The 16,611-nt window shown below is 35.5% G+C and overlaps 1 protein-coding gene across 1 annotated transcript in view; it reads left to right on the forward strand.

Annotated features, from left to right (window-relative positions):
• The window catches only part of UNC5C (unc-5 netrin receptor C), a 341,537-nt gene that overhangs the window by 206,715 nt on the left and 118,211 nt on the right, over positions 1-16,611 (forward strand). Inside the window, exon 3 of the mRNA XM_088133037.1 lies at positions 13,916-14,059. Coding sequence (XP_087989163.1) covers positions 13,916-14,059 — 144 coding nt within the window. The remainder of the gene's footprint in view (positions 1-13,915; positions 14,060-16,611) is intronic.

Consider the following 16,611-nt stretch of genomic DNA (forward strand, 5'->3'; position numbering starts at 1 on the left):
CCTAACTGCTTCAAAGTGTTGCAGTTGTGCGTGAATGCTAAACTAAGTTGGGATATATTCCCTGGTTCCAAACAGCTGTATCATTAGATACAGCATGTACAGTATATCCACTGACCCAGGAATAAGAGAATGTCCATATTTTTCTGAAGTTTGCTTAGGGCAGTACTCTCTAGGAAACTGAATTTCCAAACTTATTTCCTTTTCCCTTCTATGTCATCTGCAGCTCCTTTTTATCCATAGATAAAGCCAGGCTGAATTGTCTGTCTGTCAAATGCAATAATAACCAATGCAAGAATAACTCTTGGCACTTTCTGTCAAAAAGAATACCTCTTTGCTTCAAAGCTCAGCTTAGACCTTTCCTCCCTTGCTCCTTTACATCTCTAACAATCCTCCAAAGCTCTGCTAAGGGACCCCATATGTGACAATAAGGAGCCACTGAATGACAGAAAGCACCAAGCAGTGCAGTCTCTTTGTCACAGATGAGCATTCAGATGCTCATGAAGGAACTCTTCTTTATTTTTGGAATTATTTTAACCTCAGGGTGACCAAGAAGCTAGTAGCTATCACTGCAGTTCTCTGCAGCAATGTAGGCCAACTGGGTGCTTTCCTGATGTGTTGTATCACAATCCCCATAATTCTTGACCACCGTCTACAAGCTGGTTATGATCCAGGGAGATGAACCCCAAAATGTATGCTGTGTATTCTAATGTTGGGAAAGGATGACTTGCTAAGATCAGTTAGTTTTGTATACAAGTAAATGGAGTGTCATTCTGTATCATTATCCCTGTTCTTCAACATGGTGCATTTACTGATAAATACTATATCCAGTCTGAGGTTTCCCAGAATCTTGAGGTGAGAAGCATGTAGTGGAAAACCAAACTGAGAATTATTTGTAATGATGATAGATAGATAGATAGATAGATAGATAGATAGATAGATAGATAGATAGATAGATAGATAGATAGAACACTCCAGCACCACACTACACCAAACCTTCATCAGATTAAATTCACTTATTTTACCCACCAATCCAAACAGTATCAACATGGTTTCTGAAAAATGTTCAGGCTTATGCTTTGAAAACTAGCAAACAGTTATGGATCCCAATAATGCTGCTAATATCCCTGATACTGTTTTAGGATGTTATATGCTTCAGAAATGATGTAGAAGAGGCTTTCTAAAACACTGAAATGTTTTTATTTTCATAATCATATGAATTTTAATTTTATTATTATTTGGTTGCATTGGTAAGAGTCAGTTGTACTGTGTAAATTTTTCTTAAGGTCCCAAATGGCCAAATTAGTCTTTCTTACAGGTATTTTTTTTTTACTGAATGCCTACTATATTTTCCTCCACACTTTGGGATAGATCCTCTTCCTCTGAAGCCTATATATCATCAGTACAGTTCAATGAAAGCATTGCTACCTTTATTCAGGCTACTGTCCCAAACCTAAAAAGTGAATCTTTCTTAAGAGAGGTAATTAACTGAGGGACTGGGCCTTTATGTAACTCATTTTGTATCATTTTCAAAGCGTGCACAACCCTATTTTGGATATTGTCATTAGTTAGATCTTTGCTTGTCCTGTATCAGATACTTATCATCCCATTCTGTGTTGGTCCTGAAGATAATGAAAATGATGTGCCTAAACCTCACATGCCTCAGAGTTAAGAGATAGATACAAAGCTTATTTAGGAGCTAGATATTAAATTCCAGATGTGTAAGATAGAGATAATACCATGTATCATAAATACATAAGCAACCTTCCCGCCACTTGGTGCCTTCCAGATACGTGTTCTGGTAATGCTAATTAGAACTGTGGGAGTTGGAATTCCAACATATCAAGGAAAGGGTGGATCAGGATGGAGAAAACTGACATAAAAATTCTTTGGGATTGGAATAAAGGTCCATCTTATTTCTTAGTTTTGTACAGACAACCTCTAGGATGTTTTCTGTAACAACATGTTTATTTATAAGGTTTTTCAACTCTTTATTCCAAAGTTCTTGCAAAGAACTAATGCCTACTTTAGCAACACTCTTTAATTGTCTATAGAAGTTACTGTAAATGTTTAATTGTCCAAGCACATTTCAGTTATGAAAGTTATTCTGAAGTTTTAAATAGTGCTCATAGGAACGAACCATTTATTTATTTATTTTTACTATTCCTAACATACCACACTTTTGACAATGGTGACAGAAGCAGAGCTGTCGAGATCACCGAAGGATTTGCTACTCAGATAATTAATCACACAACAAAAATGTGAACATGTTAAGTGAAGAGATTTCTTGCTTACTATCATTTTAGTACTGCTAAATTTGCCCCGTATCACCCCCTTTTCTCTTTCACATAAAGCTTCACAATAACATCTGAGGAAATATGCTATATTTTATTCAGGCCTCAAAAAAAAAAAAAAGGAACTATTTTAAACATAAAAACACATCACTTAGCAGGTAATTCGTGAAAATCCGTGTTAAAATGGTATATCAACATTTTTATCTGAAATTTTAGTTGCTTCAACTGTTTTGTTTTGTTTAAATAAGCCTGAATAAAAGAAAAGAAAAGAAAAGAAAAGAAAAGAAAAGAAAAGAAAAGAAAAGAAAAGAAAAGAAAAGAAAAAGTCCTAGCTGGAACATTGTAAGCACTGCTATTGAGCTTGATTTGCAGCATTTATGCTGGGGAATTTTATGTATTTCCTCCCACCACCCATTCAAAATAAAAGTTTGGCTTCCATATAAGCTTACACACAAATCTGCAGTTATTTCATTGTTAACTGTTTATATGTTTCTCAACAAAAACTGCCTCAGACCTATTTTTTTTTAAATGTGATTTCATGTTTGTAAGAAATTATTTGCAACGTTTACTCACTAACTGAATTGGCCAGTAAAATATGCAGATCTGATGCTTTTCTGTCTGTTGCAGCAAGGGCAAGGAATGATAACACAAAAATATTACAGTTTATGTAGAACTTAATTTTATTTATTTATTTATTTATTCATTCATTCATTCATTCATTCATTCATTCATTCATTCATTTATTTATTTATTTATTTATTTATTTATTTATTGTTAACCCCCAAGGAATGTTAATGCCAGAAAGAGCATTGATGGTTGCAAAGCCATAGTCAGCTTAAAGTTGATTGGGTTCCTCCTCTCCTCTCATGTACACCCATTCAAACATATCCATCACAGTGGCTAGGTTCACACACTGCTCTGAGTGTAGGTTGTTTGGATCTGAATAATTATAATAAACCACTGTGGTTTGTAAGACATCATTTATGGGTTGGTGCTTGTGTGAATCCACTCATTGTGACATATTATTCAACAAGCCATGGCTTAGCTAGGGAAAAGGCTACTTTTGGGGGGCTTGGAATCACAGTTAACATTGTGAAGAGCCTGAGGCCAAAATAATTGGAACTGATGCAAATGGATAAAACTTGGACTTTTTCCTTCTGGATTTGGGAAACAATCTTTGTTTTTAAAGCTATGCTAGCCTATGATGAGACTTACCCTGCACTTTGAAGGGGCTTCCTGCCTCAAAATGGAGGTGGGAAAAAAAAAACATGCCACCAAAAGGTTGCAGAAAATGGGCTTGGTATTCAGGTTTTCCATTTGGGTTTTGTCCAAACATATGTATTTAGTTGTAATCTAGAGAGTGAGCAAAAGTGGGTGTTATTGTATCCCTTTGCCTCTTGTTCATTCTGTGGAATTGCTCACTCCCAGTTCCTAGAGATGGCAGTTCCATCCCAGGCTTTTTAAAAATTCAGCCCTTAGCTTTCCAGCTTCAAGGTAGCTTCCATAATCTGGCTTCCCTCTTCTTTCTTGGTGATGGCTGGGTGCCAGTGCACTGCCAAATTTTGGAAAAAGCTCTGGAAATTGTAAAAATGGCTTCAGGAGGATGAGATCATTTGGATGATATCATCTGGAAAAGCTACTGGGCCATTTCAACAAATGAATAAAGCCAAACCGAATTTAATAGCTATGTTATGGTGATCATTTTGTTTTAGAAAAAGATTTCTGTTTCCCTCTGTCTCTCTCTCTTTCTGTGTGAATATTTATTTCCAGGAAAATTCCATAAGTGTAAATTGTTTAAACAGTTTATAAGTGTAAAAAATGTTTTGTAAAAGAGATATTTCTATATATAACTAGGTGCTTCAGGTTTAGACACTCAAGCATTTTTTCCTCTGACAGTGTTTCTTTCCCTGTTTACATATGGAGCCTATTTACTAATTTCTGTAAAGCAAAAATGCACAGTATCTGCTTTGAAGTGCTTGAATAAAAACTCTTTGAAGTGCCTGAATAAAAATAAGGACCACATTCTAGAAGACCACAAATATTTTTTTTTCTGAGAACAGAAATACATAAATATATTCTCACAATACAATTTTGTTTCAAAGTAAGCAATATTTTACAAAGCACAGGAAGAATGTAGGAAACAATAAGGTAAAGAAATTAAAGCATAAAATAAAGTCGGAGGTAGAGGAAATGTATTGTAAACCACCCAGAGTCACTGTGTAGTGAGATGGACAGTGACATATTTGAAATATAAATAAATATAAATCTAGTTAAACATTTTTCACTATTCCCATGCATACTTTTCTATCCTTCCAAAGTATTGTTTCCATCATATCCATACATTGATTAATATATTACCTTTTCTTTAAACTTCTCATCTCACTCAGAGAATGTCACTATTCAGTCCATTTTATTGGTCTTCTCTTTCCTTTTAACCAATTCATATTTCCTTCTTTTCATTTTTGTGTGTGTGAGAGAAATAGAGATATTCAGTCTTCATTCATTCTCCCTGTATGTCCAAATCATCTCAACAAACTTCTGTAGTCTTTTTCGTATTCAACCCACATTCTTTCAGTATCCATTTATTCTTGATCCAACCTTTTCTTGTTTCACCACCCATACTTCTTAAATACCCCAATTCCCACTACATTCAACTTTTATTTTTGTCATGCCATACTTGGTTCTCATTTTCATATAACAAAATGGGTTGAAGCATTATCCTATAAACAGATAGTTTAACTTCTGTTGACAAGCATTCATTTTTCATAACAGAATACATATTACCCACTATCTATCTACCAGCATATGGATGTCTTAAAATCTCTCCATTTTTTCATTCTTAGTAAACATTCTTCCCAAGTGTACACATAGGTATCAACTTCAAAACAGCACACAACCTTCAAATGCACCTAAGCATTATGGCATCGTCTACAATCACTTGTACACCATTCTTTGATTTCAGACAGGAGTGCCTCCCAATCCCACCAAGAAATACTAGGATAATAAATATGGAAATCTTAACTATGACCTTTCCCCAAGGAAAGAAATTTATGTTGTGCCTTTTCATCATTTTGGAAATAAAGATGTACATGACGGATGAATGAGTCCCAGCGCCCCCAAATTCTGTGGCTTTATTATTGTTCACCATGGAAAACAACCAAAGCAGAACCACAAATGAAAGTACAAAGCATTTCATTAACAATTTTTAATGACTAGCTTTTTATACAGTATGCAACTCTTGTGGAGCATTCTGAATTTCTGTGAACTCCTGCAATTAATCCCCTGCAATTAAGTTTGTTATGACATAACTTTAAATGGAAAGCACATGCTGCTGAGCCCTGGTGTTTGAATTTATGCAAATTTATTAATGCATGCAAATTTGCAATTTCCTGGATTTTTCTCAGAGGTTACTGGCAGTTATTCATTTGTGGATTTTATGTGTAAAAATGGATGAATGATGCCAGTACTCATCTGCTGGCCACTAGATGAAACAATTGCCTCAATTTTTTTTGACTTTTTCTTTTCATTCTAGTGGTTTCATAGTGTGCAAGGACTGCTCAACTGGATAACTTTTTTCCTATCCTGTTTAATTGTTTACTATTATAGTCACTCAGCATGTAGAATTAGCAAGCTGACTAAAGATGTAAGTTTGCCCAGCAAGTACACATAAGCTTGGAAATCTGGTAAGGACATAGACAGGCAACTGCCTCCCCACTTCCCTTCCCAAATAACAGCTATGATTTCATGGTGTGAGACAAATGATGTACTTTGACAAGCTGACCCAGTAACTAGATTTATGTATTTAACCTAGCAGACAAGTTTCAACTGAGGGAAAACAGAAAATATAAACTAACCTAACCATAAAATGTAAAGAATGCAGATGATAGGAAGGGAGGAGAAAGTTGTTCCATGTAATCTGCCCAGGACGTCCTCTTAAAAGGACATCAATTTGTTCATTATCCTTAAGCAGTGTAAAGAGTTAAAGTGGTTTTAAATTCTAATTAAGCAGGAACTCTAATTAATTGTTAGTATTATTGATATTTTGTTGATATAGCCTTGGCTTCTGAGAACCAAGAGGTCGTGGGTTTTTTCTGCCCCTGCTTCTCGCCAGCACCCCCATGCTCAGAGAGGGAACAGCCTGTAAGAGTTCATGCTAAATTTTGTTGTGTTCTTGAAGGACACAGTGGGCAGTGCATTAATGTAGAATGGAGTAGACAATGATACAAAAGGGGATTTAAATTTGGAAAGGTAGTTTGGATTTTTTGGAATGTTTCACATTAAATGTTTTAAAACCCCACTGTTGATTTTAGCCATCCTGCCTTAAAAATTCAATGGGGGGCTTCAAGGGGAGGAGGGCTTCAGGGACACAGAAAAAGAGCTTGAGGCCCAAATCAAAGGATGCCTACCTGTTTTGTGAAACTTTCCTAGAGGTTCAAGAACAGTTCTGAGCAGATGGTGTGTGGGAGAATTGTAATAGCAGACTTTCTTTTTTGTGATTGCCTAGATATAAACCAATATTAAACCACCTAGTCAAAAGGAAAAAACAGATTCATATATTCTAAAGGAGAGGGAGTTAAGAAAATACTTGAATAGGTCTCTGATCTATTAAAAATAACTCAACATAGATGCTGCTATTTTTGTTTAGTTCTATAACAGCAATAGTAAATGTTAAAATATCATACAGGAATGTCCTTCATTCATTAGGTACTGTATAATTTTCTGTGTGAGGCATTCATATGAAGCAGAAAGATACAATCCTTGCAGGATGTGCAAAGATGATCACAAAGGAAAAAATATTCTATATGATCTACAATATCATACTGTATAACCACACTTGCTATTGCAGGTGTTTTAATATGTTTAATTTTCTTGAGCATGCCAAGGAAGAGTTGTCATATTAGGGGTTTCAACCTTATTGGCAAATAGTGATAAGATTTACTCTGCTGATTTGAGGCAAGAATGAAAAGGAAAAAAAAATCCCATTTCCAGTTGCTGAAGTGGTATATTTGCATTCAATCACTTGGTCTGATAAGAGGTTTCTCTTACTTGCTGTTTCTGAAGCAAACAACTGTGGCAAGACTAGAAGGCTGAGATATATGTATTGCTAACACATCATGATCATAAGCCAAGCTTATGGTCTCAGCAGAGACAAGCTGAGACTTGTTAACACACTATATTTGCATTTTAAGGGATATTGCTAACATTAACATTAACAACTTTACACAGCATTTTTAAATATTAACATACCATTTGAACTAACACTCTTCATAATGCACGGATGCCTTTTGCCTTGATTGCCTAAAGCTGCATACAGAATTACATACAAGCAGGTAGGATAGTGATGAAACAATTCTTAAATGGTGTGACAAGTATCCTGGAGTGTTACAGGAACAGCAGAACCATGTCTCGGGTGCTCCTGACAGACAGCCCTCTAGCACTACTAATCAAAAGGCATTGTGTAGCTTTTCTAAAGATGTTCATAAAATTCTATGAATAAATCATGATGTTTTCCAATCATAAATACACGATAACTCAGCCACAGCATTGGATGCACTGACTACTTTATGCTGATTGGAGCTGAAGGTCTTAATTACTATTGAAATCTGGCTTTTTGTCATAATAAAAGCTGGTTTGGGAAAGGTAACAAATGTGTGAGTTTATAGGCTTCTAGAGTAGCACTATGCACATTGTTATGAAACCTGATGATGGTAGAATGATACTGTATGTTGCACAACCGAATATGTACCGTTGAGGAAATTTTCATAGGGCAGGTATTCCAGTTTATGAAAGATGTCAAGGACAACCTTAAGCAATGGTTGCTTAGGCAATGCTTGGAGATTTCTAACAAGAAAGAGCCCACCAAGGGAGGGGGGGACAGATAATTTGTAACAGCTAGAAGCATCTAGTGCTTTGAAACACTAAAAAGCTGTTTCTTGTTATAATGATCTGGAATAACCCCAAAGAAAAGCTGATACTGACGCATTTAAGACATCATAATGCTGCTATTATGAACCATCTGTCCATCTGTTTCTTGTCTTGAACAAATAATCAGAAACTGCCGTCTGCATAGGAAGAAAAGCAAGGCCATTTCCAAACATAGTTAGGATCAGGTTTGTGGCCTTAAGATGGTTCCTATTGAACTGTTGCTCTCACCTTTCAAAGCTAATTCTGAGAAAGTAGGTAAAAAGCCTTAACTTAGAGACAACTGCAGTTCCCAATACAACTAGACAGACAACGGGCTATTTTCCCATACTCTAAACAGGATAAAGGGCATGTCTGGGACCTTATTCTGGAATCCAGGTAGCTCTTCAGAAGAAAGATATAACACAATACCTTTTTAGGTTTTTCAGTCATACATTCCTTTTGTTTTTCTTGCGTTGCATCCTTTAAACCACAGCAGTACACTTTGAGTCTTTTAATTTCACAAAATACTATTATGAAGTATTATTTATGCAAAGTAGTTCACAACGTGAAGGATAAAACGCCAAGGATAATAAATTTTGTTGATCTGTTTGCTTGTTTTAAGAAAAAAAGATGAAATTCAACAAAAGCCGTAGCAGAAACAGAACCAGATGTTACAAGCTGTGTTCACACTATTTGTATTAAATCAATTGAATAAACCATAATGGACTTTATTGCTGCAGTGTGATAAGCCATACAAAATTGTTTAAAAACCAAAATGGCTGTCTTCATCAACACACTAAGCCAAGTCCAAACAATTCACACTATCTGATGATTCTGCGAGTTGAAGAAAGTTTTGGTCCCTCTGTTTGCTTCAGTGTTGCAGTTTGGGATTGTTACTATTTCTAACTGAGTTCACAGGAACTTACAATATTAGTAAACAATCAAATGTTTCAAATAGAAAGTCCTCATTCTATTTTGCAAAAAGAAAAAAAATTCTGAAATCCATGTGTTTCCCACCCTATTGGTATTCTGTAAGGCCCTAAGGACTTAGTTGTTCTCCATGCCTTGTATTAGAGTTCTCTGACTGGGAGCCTTTGAAGGATGTATTCCCCCCGCCCCCTTTTTTTTTAATTGGGTGACTGGATCCCATCTTGTTTTCTTCTGCATATATTATTGCTTATTACATTGTGAACTCCCCTGGAGTCAGCCTGGAGTTGAGTAGAGCCTAAATTTCAATCAATCAATCAATCAATCAATCAATCAATCAATCAATATTTTATTACAGTCACAGACCAGGATTACAAATAAAAATGCATTAAACTGAAATAAAACAAAACATGATAATATATTACAGTTAATGGTGGGATCATCAGTGGGCAATCAAAGTCTGCCTGATTTACAGACAGTATAACAAATTTAGCTACGTTCAAAGAAATTGAATCATACCGTTCAGATAGCTACAACTGTATATAAAAAGGATCAGAATTTCCCAGGTATTTTATCGAATAGGGAGTTATAAAATGGATCCGTGAATCCTTATAGAAGGTACGGTATAGCAGGACATGAGCTGTAGTTTCAATAGCTCCTTGTCCACAGGGGCACAAGCCTTTATTTATTTATTTATTTATTTATTTATTTATTTATTTATTTATATAAACACCTCACTTTATGCTGCTTAACTTGGTTGCTAGATTTGAACTTAGCAGAAGGCTCTTTTCAGGCATTTAATATAGCACAACTAGATAGCATTTCATTTATTTATTTATTTATAATAAATAATATAATGTAAATATAAATAAATAAATAAATAAATGACATGCTATCTAGTTGTGCTATAGTAAATGCCTGAAAAGAGCCTTCTGCTAAGTTCAAATCTAGCAACCAAGTTAAGCAGCATAAAGTGAGGTGATTGTGATTCACACAAAAGCCTGGTTTGGGGATCCTGCCTAACAATGTTAACTTTGTTACATGCTGCCAACCGTTGTCACAGTATGATTGTTCTGCAAAGAAAGTGAGCCTCATGGTCTGTTGTACCACCAATCCAGAATGGATAACATTAGCAGACAAATATTTCCCTAAAAAATTCAATAGCTATGAATTATAGTAAAATTAAGGATATTTTATGTTAACATTATTGAAAATAAGTAAATTGATTACCATCCTATAGAACGGGGGGTGGGTTGTATCAATATCTGGGTCTGCTCTTTTCTTCAAATGGCAGCTGATCTGTAATTATGAATCTCTTAAATGATGCATAAGATGTCTACAATTCTGATATAGAGGGTTCTAACAAGTACAGCCACTTTTACATCTGCTGAAACAAAAAAATGGTATTCAGTATTTTCCTGTGGAACAGAAATCTGGGGCCAGAAAGGGTCTTCCTATGTTCAATCTGACTTCAAAAATTGCAACATCAAATCCAGTATTATGGCTTCTCACCAGTTTTTCCTTCCATTAGTTCTTTAAGGTATTTTACTGACAAACAAATCTTTTAAACAGGACCCAGTGTCTCCAACTATTTGGATTTAAGTGCCACTGCAAAAGCAAAATTCCTCTTGCTTTGTACTGATCAGACCCATACATGAATGTGAATACTATCTAAAATTTATTCCTAACCCTACTCTTAGAACTTCTTCCATGAAACCCATAATGAAACAGATGCCAACAGACTATTTTAGAAGGCAGTTTTAAGAAAATGTCATATGATGTCAGATTCTGGTAGAGATTTGGTGGAAGGTTTGCCATGTTATTATTTTACCACCCTATTTTTTCTGACATTTGATCTAGATTTTTAGATTTAGCTCTTAAGGAGGAAGCTAGCTAGCCTTATTTACTGGAAACCATGAGTTCTAGTCCCACCTTAGGCATGAAAGCCGGCTGGGTGACTTTGGGCCAGTCCCTCTCTCCCAGCCCATCTCACCTCACAGGGTTGTTGAAAATAGGAGGAGGAAGGAGTATGGCTATGCTTGCTGCTTTGAGTTATTCATAAAAATAATAAAGGAGAGATTAAGAAAACGTATGTATGTATGTATGTATGTATGTATGTATGTATGTATGTATGTATTACTGGTAGTGGCAGGTTTCACCTATTTGTTTTTAAAATCTTAACTATATTTTTTTTCCAGCAGTTTGACAAATAAATCGGGAATAAAGAAATTACGGATGCTTTCCTGCATGGAATAATTTTTTTCTCTTTTGTCAGCTACAGTCATCTTTCTTTCCACCTCTCTGTCCATTGTAGCCTATGAACTGGAGAGGTTTCCCATCTACTGCCAACACATTTATGGGAGGTTTGATGCTTTTATTAACAATTCTTCAACAGCCTACTTCACACTGTGTGCTTTCTGTAATCAGTGCCTTTGCAGAACATAATTTGCCACTGTAAAGACCGGCCTTAGACCTCTTTGTCTCTGGAGCCAGGGGCAATAAAGGCTGCCTCCTGAAATCCAAATAAGAAATCCTTGTACAGAAGAAAAAAATGCTAGCACAGCCTAAAATAGCTTAGTGTTAACTGTCACCTAAACATTTGATTCATAGGATCCAGAGCATGTGTCCAAGTACTTCTGGTACTTGTATCATCTGTCTAGGGGCTATGAATTACCCACCTGGCACATTCACTCGTGCATGCAATATATACACAGAGCAGTAAGCAAAACATTTCCTTCACCAATACCTTGCTTGGTTTATATGGTGAGAGCAAGGAAAAAAATACATTTAAATATATTTTTCTTAAGTTTATTTTAGGAACTTTGCAAATGTTTACTTGAAAAACGTATAGGAAATAAAAGTGATAAGAATTGCAAGAATAAGAATATATCTAGATGCAGATACAAGAGTTATGTGCCCAATCTGCTCTGTGTTCATCAAGCGCACCTTGTCAGGAAAGATGAAACAGGTAAAAAAGGCTATTGCTAAAAAAGAAAAGCTGTACATTCAGCTGTGAGGAATGGGCACGTGTCAGGAAACAGATGATGAGATCCCCTCCGCCAAGCAAGTAGAAATGAAATCCTTATATTCCCTCAAAATTTGACTTGCTTTTGAAGATTCCCATCATATTGGCTTAGGCTCATACCTGGTGCTTCAAGATTGGACCCTCACAGCTTGGCTTTATTCAGGTTTAGATTCATTCAGACAACCCTTCCACCTCAGGTCTTTTATGACTGGCAGACAGATGCTGTCTCTCTCTTCCCCATTCCATTAGCTTTGTTGACATTATCCAGGCTCCAAACTCCTCGCTTCCAGAGAATACAGCATTTTAGCATGTTTGTGTTACAGGCAACCCAAGAAGGTCACAAGAATATAAACAAAGCAACAGCAACTTCAGCATAATTCATTACTTCTAATAAGAGAAAGGGCAAGGATAGAAAAAGCAAGTTCAAACAGGCACAGGCATTTAAAGCAAACGTAGCCTAATTGTAGGCCCAATACATAAAAATAGAAGAAAAAAATAAAAATAGCCCCAAACCTAACAACTGAAACAATAGAGACTGTTTACAGCAAACCCTTGGATGTGAAATGTATGAATAAAGATTTTATCAAGAATGGAAATGCTGTGTTTTTCTTTAGTATCATACAGTATCATACTGTAATGTAAAATCACAGTATGGCTCAGTAAATGAAGGCTACTCAGCATGTTGTAAATCTTATGTGGGTTCTAAAACTTATAATTAAACTGCAAGCTTGGGGTATATTATATGAATCACTAGCATGCCTTTCATACACCATGTGAAAAAGAATTTCTTAGGAATCTTGCGAGAAGACATGATAGAGTTTAAACGCTATTTGATTCCTAGCTGATGTAAACAAACATAACTTGATTAAATTTACAGCACTGACAATCTACTGCTTATTTTAACTCTTTTATAAGTATGTGCCTAGTTACATAAAACGCATCTTTTATAAAATGCATGTTTTTTTCTTTGTCCTTCTTCTTACTTTAGTAACTTCCTCAGTAAGGTAGTTACAGATATATGTAAGAGTAGAATTATTTCTCAGCATTCCTCCTCCCTTAGAGTCTACCTCTTTACCATTATTGCCTTCTACTATTGCTGCTTATTTTTTCCTCATTTCTCCATCCATTTCCTTGCCAGACAGCTTGCTAGGCTACTGTTGGAGCCTCGCTTTTCTATCACTTAGCTTTGCTTATTTCCTCTGGAACAAAAAGGTAAGAATAAGAGGGGAAGTAGGTAGCAGTAATGAGGAACACCTGAGGAACTGCATGAGCAGGTCCAGAAAACTCTTCATGGCGGCTCCCTGATGAAACCCAAGAGGAGCTCAGGTTTCTCACCAGCCCTGCCTTTTTGCAAAGGAAGAGAGAAGAACATGCATATTATGTTCCCAGATACTAGAAATGGACAGCCTGCAGGCCCAATGTGCCTCTCATCCCCTATTTCGTGTCCTCCTCCAAACTTCCTAGTTACAGTTGGGCTGGGCAGTTTTCTATTACTTCATAGAAATGAAACCCTCCCTTCTGAATGATCTCTTGAAGTTTGAAAGAGGATCCCCAAAAAACTGGCACTTCCTCTGTTCTTTTTAAATGTCTGAAGCAGCTTTGAGTCTAAAAACGGTATTTTTAAAAAGTATGTGTGTTTCAAAGGTGCACTCAGAATGCTTCCTTGTCATGCAACTGCTCCCTTTTCCATGCCAATAAGTTACCTCTCTGCTACTATAAAATGCCAAGTTCCGAAATCAGTATGGACATATTGATTGTGTTTTGGTAGGACTCATTGTTCGAGAGGTAAGCATTGAGATTTCACGGCAACAAGTGGAAGAACTCTTTGGACCTGAAGATTACTGGTGCCAGTGTGTTGCTTGGAGCTCTGCAGGCACTACCAAGAGTAGGAAGGCCTATGTCCGTATTGCATGTAAGTATTTCCTTCTTTACTTCACTAGAAAGCTTTTTTAAATAATCAAATTAATGTTCTTTCATTATTCTGGATGCTCTGTGTCAGAATGTGACCCAGTGGTATTTCACTAAAGTTTTATTTCTGTCAATACTTATGCTTGTGTGGAGTTCTATCAAGTTTTGGGCCCCAAATTGTTTGATCAGTGTAGCACGTACACTTCAACAACTTTACTGTAGCATTATAGAGATATTTATTGTACATACAGATATTTACCATAATCTCTCATTTAAATTGTTCCTTCCTGAAATATAAGAATAATTCAAAGAAGATTGATTGGTACAGACTTATTGTTTATTATTTTAAAATGATTTTTATCCCACTCATTGGCCAGTAAGTCTTCTTGTTTCTTGTCCATTCTTGACAAGTGTTATTGCTAAGTTTGGGGGGGGGAGGTTACTACAATACATTTTGTATTGCTACTGCATCCAGTTTTGTTATTATTTTATAGTACCTAATAGATGTAGCCAATATTTTGTAATATTTCTTTTAAGATCAAAATATCGCCAAATGTAGAAAGCAATTCAAATCAAAGTGAAAAGAAAAACCATGCTTCAAAAAGTATACGTTCTATATTTTAATGTGTGGCATTGGAAAGCCAAGAAGAGCAATTAATAGTTCAGTACATTCAAATTAACAGGAATATTATGAACAGGCACCTGAATGAAGATTCCCAGTTATCAACACCAATAATTAAAACTTCAGCACAATGGTTTCTCAAATGTAGTGTTGAACATCAATTGCAAAATAGTCACCAAGAAAGTAGAAAAGCCAAGTTATACTAGCTGTGACCTCAGAGCCAAATATGGTCTCCAGAGCTCCTCCAAAAATTACAGCTGAATTGAATTGTTAATGTGACAAAGGGGTGAAAGTATTAAATATATGAGAATTTATCATGTTAACAATATTGCAAACAAATTTCTGTCTACTTCTTTGTGCTGACTCTACTGTTAGTTGTATGATTCTCAAGCCACTCAAAAGATAAATGTTCTGGTTCTGAAAAGTATCACACAACTTGGCAATAAAACCTTTTAAGTTTTGTCACTTGATTCTCCATATTTATTTACTAAGCTGAACATAAATTGCAAAATTTAAGAATCAGTCTAAGTTTTAAATATATTGTAAATGCTTCTTTTGGTGCTAAAGATGAAATTAAAATGAATAGGGTTTTATTTTTCTCAAATTCACAACTCACCTTTGGGTATTTATTTCCCTTGATGGATTCTTGAACTTTAGAGTTGCACCATGTAGATCCATTAATCTGTCAGATCTGAAGTGTGCTGCAACTAATGGCCTTCCATCTAGAAAAACTGTCGGCAGTCAAACAAATAGTTATTTTATCCAAATAAAGCTTTTGACAGAATAAATACAATTCATGGTAGTAGATTAAATCTGTGTAATCATTTCATTCCACTGCTTTTAGTAGGCTGAATAAAGAATGGATAATAGTCTATTTTGCTTTAAATAGAGAAGAGAATAAGATTGCAAAAATGTCCTTACCTTACTGACATCCGTATTAATATTACATTATTTCTTCTCCTCTGTTCCTCCCTACTTCCCTTGACATGATTCAAGGCGAACAGAAACACAGATATTCAGCTTATTATACAAATGTTTAATTTCCATTAATTTTCAAAGAGAAGACTCCCTTCTAAAGCTGTATTTGCACTGGAGATTCTCATTCTACTATCATGTGGATGAAATGAGTTTACTCTGACTTAACAATGAAAGCCAGGGCCATTACTCAGAGTCAGCTTTTCTTTGCCTTTGGGGAAGTGAAATAAACAGCTTTTGGTGAATGCTCACTAGAAGCTGGCTATCAGTCTGGCATTTAGCCTGACATTTTAGTGAAAGAGAATTTCTCTTCTAGTAAAATGAACGAATTGCCAGAAAAACCTTTTATCAGAATGTACAATTTTTTCCATGGAACACTATAGAAGCTATTAAAATAATTCATAAACAAGAATTCATAAGACACGTAAAGGCTCTTGAAATGGAAACATATTCATCTACTAAATCCTGATGTTCAACTTTTCCAACTAATATTTAAGGTTGGGGTTCTGGTTGTTTTTCTTTAGTTTTGGGTGTGGGTTTGTTTGTTTTGGTGATGCTTATGGTTGATTACCAGGGCCAGAAATTAAGGTAAACAAGTGATTACCAATTTTTCTTTTTCAGTACCAACATGTACAAATTAAAAAAGTAAACTTAAAACTCATATCTATATGTTTTATCACTTGACTGCCACATCTAGTAATGACACCCATAGATGAATCTGAACCATCATGTTTATTGTTACAGATATAATTTTTATTTATATAATTTATAACATTCAAAATTCACCTTTTTCTGAAGTCATTTCACACATTCAGCCGCCAGAAATATTAACTAATTCACATTAGTGATGGCAATTACTTACCTTCCATAGATGTAGAAAAGGGCTAGGTGACCAAAAAGTGGTGTGCATATGATGTTTCATCAGTGACCTCAACATCCATATCAGATTAGACATATAC

Source organism: Python bivittatus, unplaced genomic scaffold (assembly GCF_059951505.1).
Source record: "Python bivittatus isolate LINGU-HERP-01145 unplaced genomic scaffold, Pbiv_v1 ctg000070_np1212, whole genome shotgun sequence".
NCBI lineage: Eukaryota > Metazoa > Chordata > Lepidosauria > Squamata > Pythonidae > Python > Python bivittatus.